The sequence below is a fragment of the Canis aureus genome, chromosome 22 (genome assembly GCF_053574225.1).
Source record: "Canis aureus isolate CA01 chromosome 22, VMU_Caureus_v.1.0, whole genome shotgun sequence".
Classification (NCBI taxonomy): domain Eukaryota; kingdom Metazoa; phylum Chordata; class Mammalia; order Carnivora; family Canidae; genus Canis; species Canis aureus.
The window spans coordinates 8,580,951-8,595,238 of record NC_135632.1 but is presented as its reverse complement, the minus strand read 5'-3'; the positions used below and the strand labels follow the sequence as shown (position 1 = coordinate 8,595,238).

At 37.0% G+C, this 14,288-nt stretch overlaps 1 protein-coding gene and 1 long non-coding RNA gene across 8 annotated transcripts in view; one reads left to right on the top strand and one right to left on the bottom strand.

Annotated features, from left to right (window-relative positions):
- LOC144293734 (ceruloplasmin-like) overlaps nucleotides 1–14,288 on the bottom strand; it is a 63,741-nt gene that overhangs the window by 26,765 nt on the left and 22,688 nt on the right. For all 7 annotated transcript variants that reach the window (XR_013360962.1, XM_077864742.1, XM_077864736.1 and 4 more), the window contains 2 exons: nucleotides 13,114–13,325; nucleotides 1,333–1,483 (listed from right to left, as the gene is read on the bottom strand). Coding sequence is in view for 6 of the 7 variants with exons in the window: in XM_077864742.1 (XP_077720868.1) it covers nucleotides 1,333–1,483; nucleotides 13,114–13,325 (363 nt within the window). In the remaining variant the exon portion in view is untranslated. The remainder of the gene's footprint in view (nucleotides 1–1,332; nucleotides 1,484–13,113; nucleotides 13,326–14,288) is intronic.
- Nucleotides 1–14,288, top strand: part of LOC144293736 (uncharacterized) — a 31,562-nt gene that overhangs the window by 4,638 nt on the left and 12,636 nt on the right. The gene's annotated exons all lie outside the window — the stretch shown is intronic.

Genomic DNA, 14,288 nt, shown 5'->3' with positions numbered 1-14,288 from the left:
GTACCCAGCAACCCCAGAACAGTTCCTGACTGGAAGGGGAAGAGCCAAATGCGGGGTTCTTAAAGTTCTGCACTGTTCTTCCCAGCTAGCCACTTCTTAGTTCTCTCAACAGTCATATTTGTAAGCACCCAAATGTATGAATAATAACAGCTATTCCTGGGCACTGTGGACTGGGAATGTGTTTGTCGCTTTGGATGGTAAATTCTCTGATTCATCTTGAATAACAGGTAAGAGTGAATACAGGAAGTTTTCTCTCACTGCTATGACTAATAGGTAATAGTCTCAACTTCTCCAAAATGCAAAAATGCAAACCCAAAAGGAATATTTTAATGATTGCGACTAGTATTGATCCAATTAGAAAAACAACATCAGTCTGTAACCCAACTTTACATTTGTTTCTTCTTACTACTACAGTGATTTTTACATGTTGGCCATTAACAGTGTGGACATTCTGAACAATTAGCTTACTGTCTCTAGACCTTTAGAATTACCCTGGGAACTAAATAGAAAATCTGATGCTAGGTTTTTAATGAAGTAAACATTCCTGGAGGTTACCCTGAGCACTTAAAAAATAGTTTTAACAGTTTTAATAAAACTCCCAGGGGATTCTAATTTATAGACAAGGGTGAGAATCTTTGAAGTTCATTGAAAACAGAGACTGTATCTTTCCTCATATTGAATAATAAAATGAAGCTGTCACCATTGAACCACAGGCAAGACATGCATCTAATCCAGTAGTTCTCAAACTTAAGCAAGTATCACAATGATGTAGAGGGTTTGTTAAATAGAGATTGCTAGCCCCACACATAAAGTTTCTGATTTGGGCAGCCCCAGTGGCGCAGCGGTTTAGCGCTGCCTGCAGCCCAGGGTGTGATCCTGGAGACCCAGGATTGAGTCCCACTTCAGGCTCCCTGCATGGAACCTGTTTCTCCCTCTGCCTGTGTCTCTGCCCCTCTCTCTCTGAATAAATAAATTTAAAATCTTAAAAAAATAAATAAAAAATAAAGTTTCTGATTCAACAGGTAGGAGTTGGGGCCCAAGAATTTGCACTTCTAACGAGTCCCTGGGTGATGCTGAAACTGCTGATCCAGGGGCTACATTTTAAGGACCATGCATCTAATTGCTCTATTTTATATGTTTTATTATTCTAGATTAAGCAAAATGAAGAATATTTGACTGATACCTTAAATATCAACATTACCCTCCAAGTTGTATTTAATCATTTATTGAAAATTAAGCAATGGGCAAAGCTATTAGTATTTTTGGTTTCATTGAAAGCATTCCATGTGCAGTACTGAAATAACCTAATATTGGCGGATGATTCATACTTACAGTGCATCTTATTGGATTCCTGAAAGTCTTCATCTTCCTTATTTACCAGATCAGGTGCAGTTGTAAACATTCTAATATTTTCATCCAGGAGTAAACTTTCATTCTCATCAAAGACTGTGGGAAACAGATAGAACTCCTTGTCTACATCTTTCTGTAAAACAAGAACAATGAGGTGAAGATAGGATAAGCGAAGCAGAAAGACTTCCCTGTACACAATACTATTTGTGCACAAACTCACCAAAGGAAGGATAAGAAGTTTCCATTCCTCTTTGTAGATGGGGCTCATGAAATAGTCCAGCTGACTACCAGAGTTTTCACTACTATCTGTGTAGAAGATTTTTGGTTCAACATGATCTAAGTCTCTCTTGGCACCCACAACTTTTGACTCCTTTCCCCACCTTCCTGCCAGTTCTGCCCAAACCAAGTGAACACACCAAAAACAATGATTAAGGTGGAAAGAATAGGTGCCTGTGCCAGAAATTAAGGAAAGTGACATCTGCGTTCATGAAAACTTGAAGAATTTCTGTAAGATAGGAACCATCTTAAGTAAAGACATAGTCTGCCAAATGAGCGGGGCCAGGAATTCACACAATCTCCAGTCATCTGGAAAAACATTCTCACTTCCTCTGCCCCTGTTCCTGGTGAAAAATAAGCAGGCAGAAATGCTATCTGGTCTATGAAATGTTTCAGTAGTTCAGAAGAAGGCAATCAGTCTAAGAAATCAAAGCATATGAGCCCCTAAAAACTAGATGCTCCCTCAGAGAAGAGAAAAATTTAGAGACTATTGCATGTCTTTCTTCTGAGATATTTTTTTCAGATGAGAAACATGATTATCAAACTTTTAAAGATTTTTTTATTCATTCATGAGAGACAGAGGGAGAAGGAGGCACCATGCAGGGAGCCCGATGTAGGACTCAATCCAGGGACTCCAGGATCACGGCCTTAGCTGAAGACAGACGCTCAATCCCTGAGCCATCCAGATATCCCTGATTATCAAACTTTAAAAAACTAACAAAAGCAGAGACCTGAAGGTTAGATTCTAAAACTGAATCAGTGATGAAGATAATTTTTTAAAGATTTATTGATTGGTTTGAGAGAAAGAGAGAGTGGGGCTAGGGGCAGAGGGAGAGAGAGTCTCAAGCAAACTCTGTATGGAGAATGGAGCCTGATGCAGAACTTGATCTTATGACCCTGAGATCATGACATGAGCTGAAACCAAGGGTCTGACACTTAATTGGCTATGCCACGCACGCGCCCCTGTGATGGAGATAATTTTAAGAAATCAGAAGAAAAGATTCAAAGATGAAAAAATATATATAGTAATGATTTCATAAAGAGAGACATTATAAAAGGGGAAGACATAATGATAATAAGTAATAGTGGAAATGTTTACGACCATAAAGAGAAAATTCAGATTCAAAAGCTTCAGTGAAAACAAGCAAAAGTAGTCATAGAGATTTATGTTTAAAAATATTTTTGACAAGATTTTTAAATTTCAGACATAGAAAAATTTCTACAATAAGTCATTTTAAAAGTATTATCATAAACATTGAACTTCTTTAGCACAATAAATGTTAGAAGAAGATGGAGTAGCATTTATGTTTTTGAGGGAAAAAAGATTATGATACAAAAATTCTAAACCTAGCAAACAACAGAAATACATTCTCAGATGTGTAGGGATTCTAATTAGAGGACTGCTACAATCACTTGTATTCTGATCTATAGAGAAAACTTCAGTGAAAAGTTTACAGGCCATGTCTTCTGATCATAATGCAACAAAACTAAAAAGTACTAATAAAGGGACAAAAAGTCAATAAAATTAAAAAGATCGTATTTGATCTAAATAATCTTAGATCAGAGAGGAAGCAAACATGGATTACTAAATATTTAGTAAGCAATGTCCATGAGAACAAGGCATAATGTGTGGAATATAACTAAACATATAAACTAAGAGTCTGAAATATCTTTTAAGTTTCTTTTAGGAAGAGGGAGAGTGCACAGACATGTGTGCACAGGAGTGGGAAGAGTGGAGGGGCACAGGGAGTGAGAGAATCTTGGCAGGCTGCACTCCCAGTGTGGAGCTTGACATGGGGTTGTCTAATGACCCTGATATCATGACCTGAGTCAAAATCGAATTGGATGCTTAACCAACTGAGCCACACAGACACCCCTTAAATACTCTTTATTTTAAGTGAAACCAAATAAAAATAAATGTTTTTAAATATCTGAAAATTTTAGAAAAATAAAATGAAAAAAGGAGAATGGAATTAATAAAGGCAAAAGCATAAATAAAAATGTAATTAAAACACATTTTAAGAGACAAAAAAAAAAGAGAAAAATGCCAAACTACTTTTTTAAAAAAATCACACAGTTGAAATAATTTTACAGGCTATTTCTTTCAAATCTCTAAGCAGTATATAATTCCTATCTATTTAAACAGTTCCAAAGTATTCAAAACATGGAAATTGTCCCAATTTATTTAATGAAGATAGAATAACCATAATATAATACTTTTAAAAAGCACACAAAATCTAAAATAATATCACTTATAGCTTAGGTGAGAAATTCTAATAAAACACTATCAAATTCAATACAGAATTGTAATTTTAAAAATATTTAAAAACCACAGTGCTCACGAGTATTTCTCACAGAGCTAGAACAAACAATACTAAAATTTATATGGAACCACAAGAGACTCCAAATAGCCAAAGCAGCCTGAAAAAGAAAAGAAAAGCTGGAGGATTCATGATTCCAGACTTCAAGCTGTTATTGCAAAGCTGTAATCATCAAGACAGTATGGTACTGGCATAAAGACACACACATAGATCAATAGAACAGAATAGAAAACTAGAAATGGACCCTCAACTCTATGGTCAACTAATCTTCAAAGCAGGAAAGAATATCCAATGGAAAAAAAAAAAGTCTCTTCAACAATGGTTTTGAAAAAACTGGACAGCAACATGCAGAAGAATGAAACTAGACCACTTTCTTACACCATACACAAAAATAAATTAAAATGGATGAAAGACCGAAATGTGAGAGAGGAAACCATCAAAATCCTAGAGGAGAACACAGGCAGCCACCTCTTTGACATCAGCTATAGCAACTTCTTACTAGACATGTCTCTGGAGGCAAAGGAAGCAAAAACAAAAATGAACTATTGGGACTTCATTAAGATAAACAGCTTCTTCACATTGAAGGAAACAATCCACAAAACTAAAAGGCAAACTATGGAATGGGAGAAGATATTTGCAAATGACGTATCTGATATATCTATAAAGAGCTTATCAAACTCAACACCCAAAAAACAAATAACCTAATCAAGAAATGAGCAGAAGACATGAATAGACATTCTTCCAAAGAATACATCCAGATGGCCAGCAGACACATGAAAAGATGCTCAATGTCACTTATCATCAGGGAAATACAAATCAAAACTATGATGAGATACCACCTCACACTTGTCAGAATGGCTAAAATTAACAACACAAGAAACTGGTGTTGGCAAGGATGTGGGAAAAGGGTAACCCTCTTGCACTGTTAATGGGAATGCAAACTGTGCAATCACTCTCAAAAACAGTACACAGGTTCCTCAAAAAGTTAAAAATAGAACTTCCCTACAATCCAGCAATTGCACTACTCAGTATTTACTCAAAAGATACAAAAATACAAATTTGAAGGGGTACATGCACCCTAATGTTTATAGCAGCATTATCAATGATAGCCAAACTATGAAAAGAACCCAAATGTCCATCAACTAATGAATGGTAAAGAGGATGTATTATATATATATATATATATATATACATACACACACAATGGAATATTACTTAGTCATTAAAAAGAATGAAATCTTGACATTTGCAATGTTGTGGATAGAGCTAGAGTATATAATGTTAAGTGAAATAAGTCCATCAGAGAAAGACAAATACCATGAGAACTCCTCATGTGCGGAATTTAAGAAATAAAGCATAAGAACATATGTGGAAAGAGGAAGAGAAAAGGAAACAAACTATGAAGGATTCTTAATGATACAGAATAAACTCAAAGTGAATGGAAGGAAGAGGGTGAGGGGTGGGCTAGATGGGTGTGGGTATTAAGGTGGGCACTTTTATGATGAGCACTGGGTGTAGTAAGTGAAGAATCACTGAATTCTACTCCTGAAACCATTATTTTACTGTATGTTAACTAACTAAAATTTAAATAAAATTTCGACAAGAAAAAACAAAAACAAAAAACCACAGTCATAATGTTTTTCCGCAGAAGTGCAAAACTGGTTCAACATTAGGAAATCCTTCATGTAGTTGGTCATGCTTACAGGTCAAAGGAGAAGAGATATATAATAATTTCAAGGTAATCTAAAATTTTTTAAAATTAAATTACACATTTTGGCACTTCCCTCCACTTTACCCTAGATCTTTGTAAGCCTTCCTCCTTGAAATTTAGATCTCACCTCAAACAGTATATCCACCTTATCTAAACTAGGATTTCTGTTCAGTATTATATTACCCTAAATAGAAATTCCATGTTCTTGAATAGGAAGATTCAATATGGCCAAGTTGTCCATTCTTCCCAATTTGATCTATAGATTCAATGCAATCCCAATAAAAATACCAGAAAATGATTTGTGGATAGCAACAAAATGATGCTAAAGTTTATATGGAGAGGCAAAAAGACCCAGAATAGCTAACATAATACTGAAGAAGAACAAGGTTGGAAGAACTGACATTTCCAACTTCAAAGCTTACTACCACACTACAGCAAACAAGACACTATGGCATTGGTGAAAGAATAGACCAATAGGTCAATGGAAAGAATAGAGACCAGAAGTAGACTCACATAAATTTAGTGAACTGATCTCTGACAAAGGAGCAAAGGCAATACACTGGAACAAAGACAGTCTTTTCAACAAATGGTGATATAAAAACTGGGCATTTACATGCAAAAAAAAAAGAATCTAGACACATATCTTACACTCTTCACAAAAATTAACTCAAAATGGGTCACAGATCTAAATGTAAAAGGCAAAATTATGAAGCTTATAAAAGATAACACAAGAAAAATCCAAATGACCTTGGCTATAACTATTTAGGTACAACACCAAAGATACAATCTGTAAAAGAAACAATTGATAAGCTAGACTTCATTACAATTACAATTTATGCTCTGTAAAAGATAATGTCCAGAGAAATGAAAAGACAAGCCACATACTGAGAAAAAATATTTGCAAAAGACACATATGATAAAGAACTGTTTTCTAAAAAATCAAAGAACTTTTAAAACTCAACATTAAGAAAACAAACAACCCAATTAACCAATAGGCAAAGACCTTAACAGACACCTCACTAAAGAGGATACATATATTGAAAATAAGCATATGAAAATGATATGATGTTCTACTTCATATATCATTAGGGAAATTCACATTAAAACAAGAATGAGATACCACTACACACCTATCAGAATGACCAAAACCTGGAACACTGAAAACACCAAATATGGGCAAAGATATGGAACAACAGGAACTCCCATTCATTTCCAGTGGAAATACAAAATGGTATGGCTGAGCAACTATATGCTAACAAATTAGGCAATCTGGAAGAAATGGATGCATTCCTAGAGATGTATGAACTACCAAAACTGAAACAGGAAGAAATAGAAAACCTGAACAGACCCATAGCCAGCAAGGAAATTGAAGCAGTCATCAAAGTCTCCCAACAAATGAGAGTCCAGGACTGGATGGATTCCCAGAGGAATTCTACCAAACATTTAAAGAAGAATTAGTACCTATTTTTCTGAAGCTGTTTCAAAAAATAGAAAAGGAAGGAAAACTTCCAAACTCACTCTATGAGGCCAGCATTACCTTGATCCCAAAACCAGACAAAGACCCCACCAAAGAGAATTACCGACCAATATCCCTGATGAACAAGGATGCAAAAATTCTCACCAATGGGGTCCAACAGTACATTAAAAAAGATTATTCACCATAGACTAAGTGGGATTCATTCCTGGGCTGCAAAATGGTTCAACATCTGCAAATCAATGTGATACACTATGTTAATAAAAGAAAAGATAGGAACCATATGATCCCTTCCATAGATGCAGAAAAAGCATTTGACAAAACACAGCATACTTTCTTGATTAAAAGTCTTCACAGTGTAGGGATAGAGGGAACATATTGCAATACCATAAAAGCCATATACAAAAAACCTACAGCAGGGATCCCTGGGTGACGCAGCGGTTTGGCGCCTGCCTTTGGCCCAGGGCACCATCCTAGAGACCCGGGATTGAATCCCACATTGGGCTCCCGGTGCATGGAGCCTGCTTCTCCCTCTGCCTGTGTCTCTGCCTCTCTCTCTCTCTCTCTCTCTCTCTGTGTGTGTGTGTGTGACTATCATAAATAAATAAAAATTAGAAAAAAAACCTACAGCAAATATCATTCTCAATGGGAAAAAACAGCTTTTCCTTAAGGTCAGGAACACAGCAGGGATGTGCACTATCACCACCTTTGTTCAACATAGAAGTAGAAGTCCAAGTGTCAGCAAACAGACAACAAAAAGAAATAAAAAGCATCTGAATCAGCAAAGAAGTCAAACTCTCACTCTTCACAGATGACATGATATTATATGTGGAAAACCCAAAAGACTCCACCAAAAATTTTCTAGAACTCATACAAAAATTCAGCAGTGTCAGGATATAAAATCAATGTATAGAAATCAGTTGCATTTCTTTTTTTTTTTTAAAGATTTTATATAATTGTTCATGAGAAACACACACAGAGAGAGAGAGAGAGAGAGAGAGAGGCTGAGGGAGAAGCAGGCTCCATGCAGGGAGCCCGACGTGGGACTCGATCCCGGGTCTCCAGGATCACACCCTGGGCTGAAGGCAGCGCTAAACCGCTGAGCCACCCAGGCTGCCCTCAGTTGCATTTCTATACACTAACAATGAGACAGAAGAAAGAGAAATTAAGGAGTTGATCCCATTTACAATTGCACCAAAACCCATAAGATATCTAGGAATAAATCTAACCAAAGAGGCAAAGGATCTGTATTTAGAAAACTATAGAACACTCGTGAAAGAAATTGAGGAAGACACAAAGAAATTGAAAAACATTCCATGTTCATGGATGGAAAGAACAAATACTGTTAAAATGTCTATGCTACCTAGAGAAATCTATACAATTCAATCCCTATCAAAATAACATCAACTTATTTCACAGAGCTGGAACAAATAATCATAAAATATGTATGGAACCAGAAAAGATCCTGAATAGCCAAAAGAAGGTTGAAAAAGAAAACCAAAGCTGGAGGCATCACAATTCCAGACTTCTAGTTCTATTACAAATCTGTGATCATCAAGACAGGATGGTACTGGCACAAAAACAGACACACAGATCAGTGGAACAGAATAGAGAACCCAGAAATGGGCCTCAACTCTATGGTTAAATAATCTTTGACAAAGCAGTAAAGAATATCCAATGGAAAAAAGGCAGAGTCTTCAACAGTGTTGAGAAAATTGGACAGCACATGCAGAAGAATGAAACTGGACCACTTCCTTACACCATACACAAAAATAGACTCAAGATGGATGAAAGACCTAAATGTGAGACAGGAATTCATCAAAATCCTAGAAGATATACACAGGTAGCAACTTCTGTGACCTTGGTCACAGGAATTTCTTGCTAGACATGTCTCTAAAGGCAAGGGAAACAAAGGCAAAAATGAACTATTGTGACTTCATCAAGATAAAAAGCTTTTTGCACAGCAAAGAAAACAGTTGACAAAACCAAAGGCAACCAACAGATAGGGAAAAGATATTTGCAAATGTCTTGTCAGATAAATAGCTAGTATCCAAAATCTATAAAGAACTTATCAAATTCAACACCCAAACCACAAAAAAATCCAATCAAGAAATGGGCAGAAGACATGAACAGATATTTCTCCAAAGAAGACATACACACGGCCAGCAGACACATGAAAAAATTCTCAATATCAGTCAGCATTAGGGAAATACAAATCAAAATCACAAGGAGATACCACCTCACACCAACTAGAATGTCTGGAATTAACAAGTCAGGAAACAACAGATATTGTTGAGGATGCAGAGAAAGGGGAACCCTTTTACACTGCTGGTGGTAATGCAAGCTGATGCAGCCACTCTGGAAAACTGTATGGATTTTCCTCAAAAAATTGAAAATAGAGCTACCCTATGACCCACCAATTTCACTACTATGTATTTATCCAAAGGATATAAACATAGTGACTCAAAGGGGCACATGCACCTCAATGTTTATAGCAGCAATGGATTAATAGATGGTGTACACACACACACACACACACACACAGAGGAATATTACTCAGCCATCAAAAAGAATGAAGTCTTGCCATTTGCAATGACATAGATGGAAGTGGAAGGTACTATGCTAAGCAAAATAAGTCAGTCAGGGAAGGACAAATACCATATTATTTCACTCATTTGTGGAACATAAGAAAACAGATAAACATAGAGAAAGAGAAGGGAAAAAAGATGAAAATTAAGAGGGATGCAAATCATAAGAGATGCTGAACTCTAGGAAACAAATTGAGGGTATCTTTTAGGTATTTTACCCTAAAGATAAAAATGTAGTGGTCTGAAGGTGCACCTGCACCCAATGTTCATAGCAGCAATATCCACAATAGCCAAACTATGGAAAAAGCCCAGACATCCATCAACAGATGAATGGATAAGGATGTGATTGATATGTATATCAATCTGGCTGACTACTACTCCAGCCGTCAAAAAAACAAAACAAAACAAAACAAAAAACAAGAAAGAAAGAAAGAAATCTTGCTATTTTCAACAACATGGATGGAGCTAGAGGGTATTTGCTAAGCAAAATAAGTCAATCAGAGAAAGACATTTATCATATGATCTCACTCATACGTGGAATTTAAGAAACAAAACAGAGGATTATAGGGGAAGAGAGGAAAAACATAAGATGAAGTCAGAGAGGGAGACAAACCATAAGAGACTTTTAATCATAGGAAACAAACTGAGGGTCGCTGGAGGGGAGGGGAGTGAGGGGGCTGAGGTAACTAGGTGATGTGCCTTAAGGAAGGCATGTGATATAACGAGCACTGAGTATTATATGCAACTGATGAATCACTGACCTCTACTTCTGAAACTGATAATACATTATATGTTAATTGATTGAATCTAAATTTTTAAATGTAAAAAAAAAAAAACAACCCTCAAAATGGTATAGCCATTTTGGAAGACAGTTTGGCATTCTCTTACAAAACTAATTACACTTTTATCGTATAGCCCAGAAATTAGGCTCCTTGGTATTTACCCAAAGGGTCTGAAAACCTGTCTACACAAAAACCTGCACATGGATGTTTATGCCAGCTTTATGCATAATTGGCAAAACTTGAGAGTAATGAAGATGTTCTTTAGTAGGTGAATGGATAGACAATTTGGTACATTCAGGCAATGGAACGTTATGCAGAAAAAGGAATGAACTATTGAGCCATGTAAAGACTTGGAAGAAACCTCAACATGAGTTACCGAGTGAAAGAGGCCAGTCTGAACAGGCTATATACTTATGATTCTAACTATACAATGTTCTGGAAAAAGGCAAAACTGTAAAACCAGTAACCCAGTGGTTACCAGGGGATGGGGATTGGGATTAAGGGATAAATAGGTGGAACACAGGATTATTATTATTTTTTTTTTATGAGAGACACAGAGAGAGAGAGAGGGAGAGAGAGAGAGAGGCAGAGACACACACAGGCAGAGGAAGAAGCAGGCTCCACGCAGGGAGCCAGACGTGGGACTCGATCCCGGGTCTCCAGGATCAGGCCCTGGGCTGAAAGTGGCGCTAAACCGCTGAGCCACCCAGGACACAGGATTTTTAGGGCAGTGGAAATATGCTATATGATACCAAAACGGTGGATACTTATCATTATACATTTGTCTACACCCACAGAATGTAAACACCAAGAGTGAACCCTCAGGTAAACTATGGACTCTGGATAATAACAATGTGTCAGTGTAAGTTCATCAATTGTAGCACATGCACCCCTCTGTTGGAAATGTTGATATTGGGAAAGGCTGTGGGTGTGGGGGGTAAGGGATATATGGGAAATCTCTGTACTTTCTTCTTAATTTTGCTGTTAATCTTAAAGTGCTCTAGGAAATTAAGTTGACAAAAATAGTATTGAAAAAATAAACTATAAAGCTAAAAATGAAAGGTACTTTTACTAAGGGAATAGGTGAGAGGGGAGAAAGAATAGGAGCTAGACTTCTTTGAATATGCCTCTTTTTGTAGAGTTGATGTTGGAACCAGGTAAATATTTTACATTATTGTAAAATAATATTATAGTTTTTAAGGAAATTCCTAAAAGAAATAAAAATAAAGTTAATTAAATAAACCTGTATATCTGGTGGTGGCAAAACTACACAGAGAGGAACTATTCCAAGTGGCTTTGACTCTGTAATTTGACTGAACATACCCAGTGAGATCTACTCTACAGACAAAAAGGGCTGCAAACAAATCTTACTTTGTTTTCAGTAATTCTACTCCTGGCTGTAATGTTGTAATTATGATTCTGAGGTTGTTATATGTATAGTGTGGGATGAATTGAGTGAATGTTTATGTTGTATCATTGAGAAAGATTTTTCAGTGCAGCTGAAGGGAGATATAGATGAAAGATTAATTACGAATCTAGGAAATGCTTAACATTCCCAATTATATATTATATATTCCCTGATGGAAATACCCAGTGCCATACACAAAGTAGTATTGAAAAAAAAAATCTACCCTGTATTTGTTCAGACCTCTAGATCTAGCCACTGATTTATAAGAAATTGAGGGAAAGGGAAAGGAACATGTTTCATGACACCACAGGAATACGATCAGTAAAATCTAGGCCTGGGAAACATCCATAGGATAAATGACCCTTGCAACAGAAAAAAATGCAAGGAAATAACCTTGAGAAACATATCAACCGAATGCAATGTGTGTATGTGTAATTACTTGGGTACTGATTCAAACAACAAACTTGAAATAATTAAGAAGCAACTGGGAAAATGTGAACATTGATTGGAAATTTGATGATAAAATTTGATTAAAAAATTGATGATACTAAGATTATTATGATGATGATTTTAAGGTATGGTAATTATATTGAAGGTATTTTTAAAAGAGTCCTTATCTTTTAAAAGTTCATATTGAATACTTAATTTAGAGATAAAAATATGATGGAGCTAGGTATTTCTATTTCCTGGTCAAAGGTCATTTCTTCCTTTCTAAAAAAATGTTTTAAGCAATATTTTCCTCAGTGAATGTTGAGTGACCAATTATCACTTTTTATTTGTGTGTTGATGTCTAAATGTATCATAAAAGACCTTGGATTCCAAAGAAAGTCTGTTTCCAGCTCATCCTGAAATTATCATGTTAGCCAGGGAATCTGCACAATACAGCTCTCAGGAGCCTGAGAAAACTTTATAATAAATATTATGTGTTAAATCCTCAGTGTCTCAAAGCCCAGAATTTTCCTTACAATAATGATAATTCAGGGACTCCTGGGGGGCGTCTGCCTTTGGCTCAGGGCGTGATCTCAGGGTGCTGGGATCGAGTCCTGCATTGGACTCCCCGCAGGGAGCCTGCTTCTCCCTCTGCGTGTCTCTGCCTCTATCTCTCTGTATCTCTCATGAATAAATAAATTAAAATCTTTAAAAGAGATAATGATAATTCACAGGGATTGGGAAATCATTTTTATTTTCCCTTATGGGACTTACCTGTTTCCCATTTGGTTGTAAACCTCCTTTTTTGCATATTTTCATTGGCCCAATAAGCCCAGTGAATATATCTTTGGTAGGATCCACAGCAGAATAATACATCTTAGATAGACAGACAGGGTCTTTGTAAGTGGGTCCCACTTCTTCGGGGACAGTCCATTCATAGGTGAATGTTTGTCCAGGTGCCACATGTGAAGCTGAAGGAGGCGTACCTATGAGATATGTCACATTGCAGAGGTTAGGCAGGCTTTCTGAGGTGGTCATTTGAGCCACAGAGTAGACTGGGTTCAGTCTAAGACCCACTTCTCAGTTCCTTATTATGAATTACAATGAAACCCTACTTGGATGGAGACCTACGTGTGCTCCTATGTCAGGTCATGGATGGGGGTGATTTCCTTTAGGACGCTTCCTCTTAACCACGATTGGTGCCTGCTATGGTCTGAATGTTTGTGTCCTCCTAGAATTCACATATTGGAATCTTAATGCCCAATGTGATAGTGTTAGAAGGTGAGCCCTTTGGGGGCTGATTAGACCATGAGAGTAGAGCTCCTCCAAATAGGATTAGTGCCCTTACAAGAGATTGGATCCCACAGAGCTCCCTAGGCCCTGTCACCACGTGAGAATACAGCAAGAAGTCTGAGACCCAGAAAAGGGTCTACATCCAACGATGCTGGCCCTCTGATCTTGGACTTCCAGTCTTCAGAACTGTGAGAAATGAATTTCTGTTGTTTATAAGCTGCCTAGTCTGTGGTATTTAGTCATAACAGCCTGAACGGACTAAGACAGGGCTGCTCTCTCAGCGCCTGAGGATGTCCCCAACACTTTCATGTTAGATTATGTGTACTTCCCCCACAAACAGAACTTCACTTTCTTGAAGCAAACATTATCCCTACATTTCCTTTGTTAGAACAACAACAGAAAACAGAGGGTAATCCATACATTTTCTATTGAACAAAACTGAACTGAAAATAATTTCAGAACTAAAAGGTAACTGCAGGGACAACTGGGTGGCTCAGCGGTTACGCATCTGCCTTCAGCTCAGGGCGTGATCCTGGAGTCTGGGATTGAGTCCTGCATCAGGCTCCTTGCAGGGAGCCTGCTTCTCCCTCTGCCTATGTCTCTGCCTCTCTCTCTGTGTCTCTCATGAAAAAATAAACAAAATCTTAAAAAAAAAA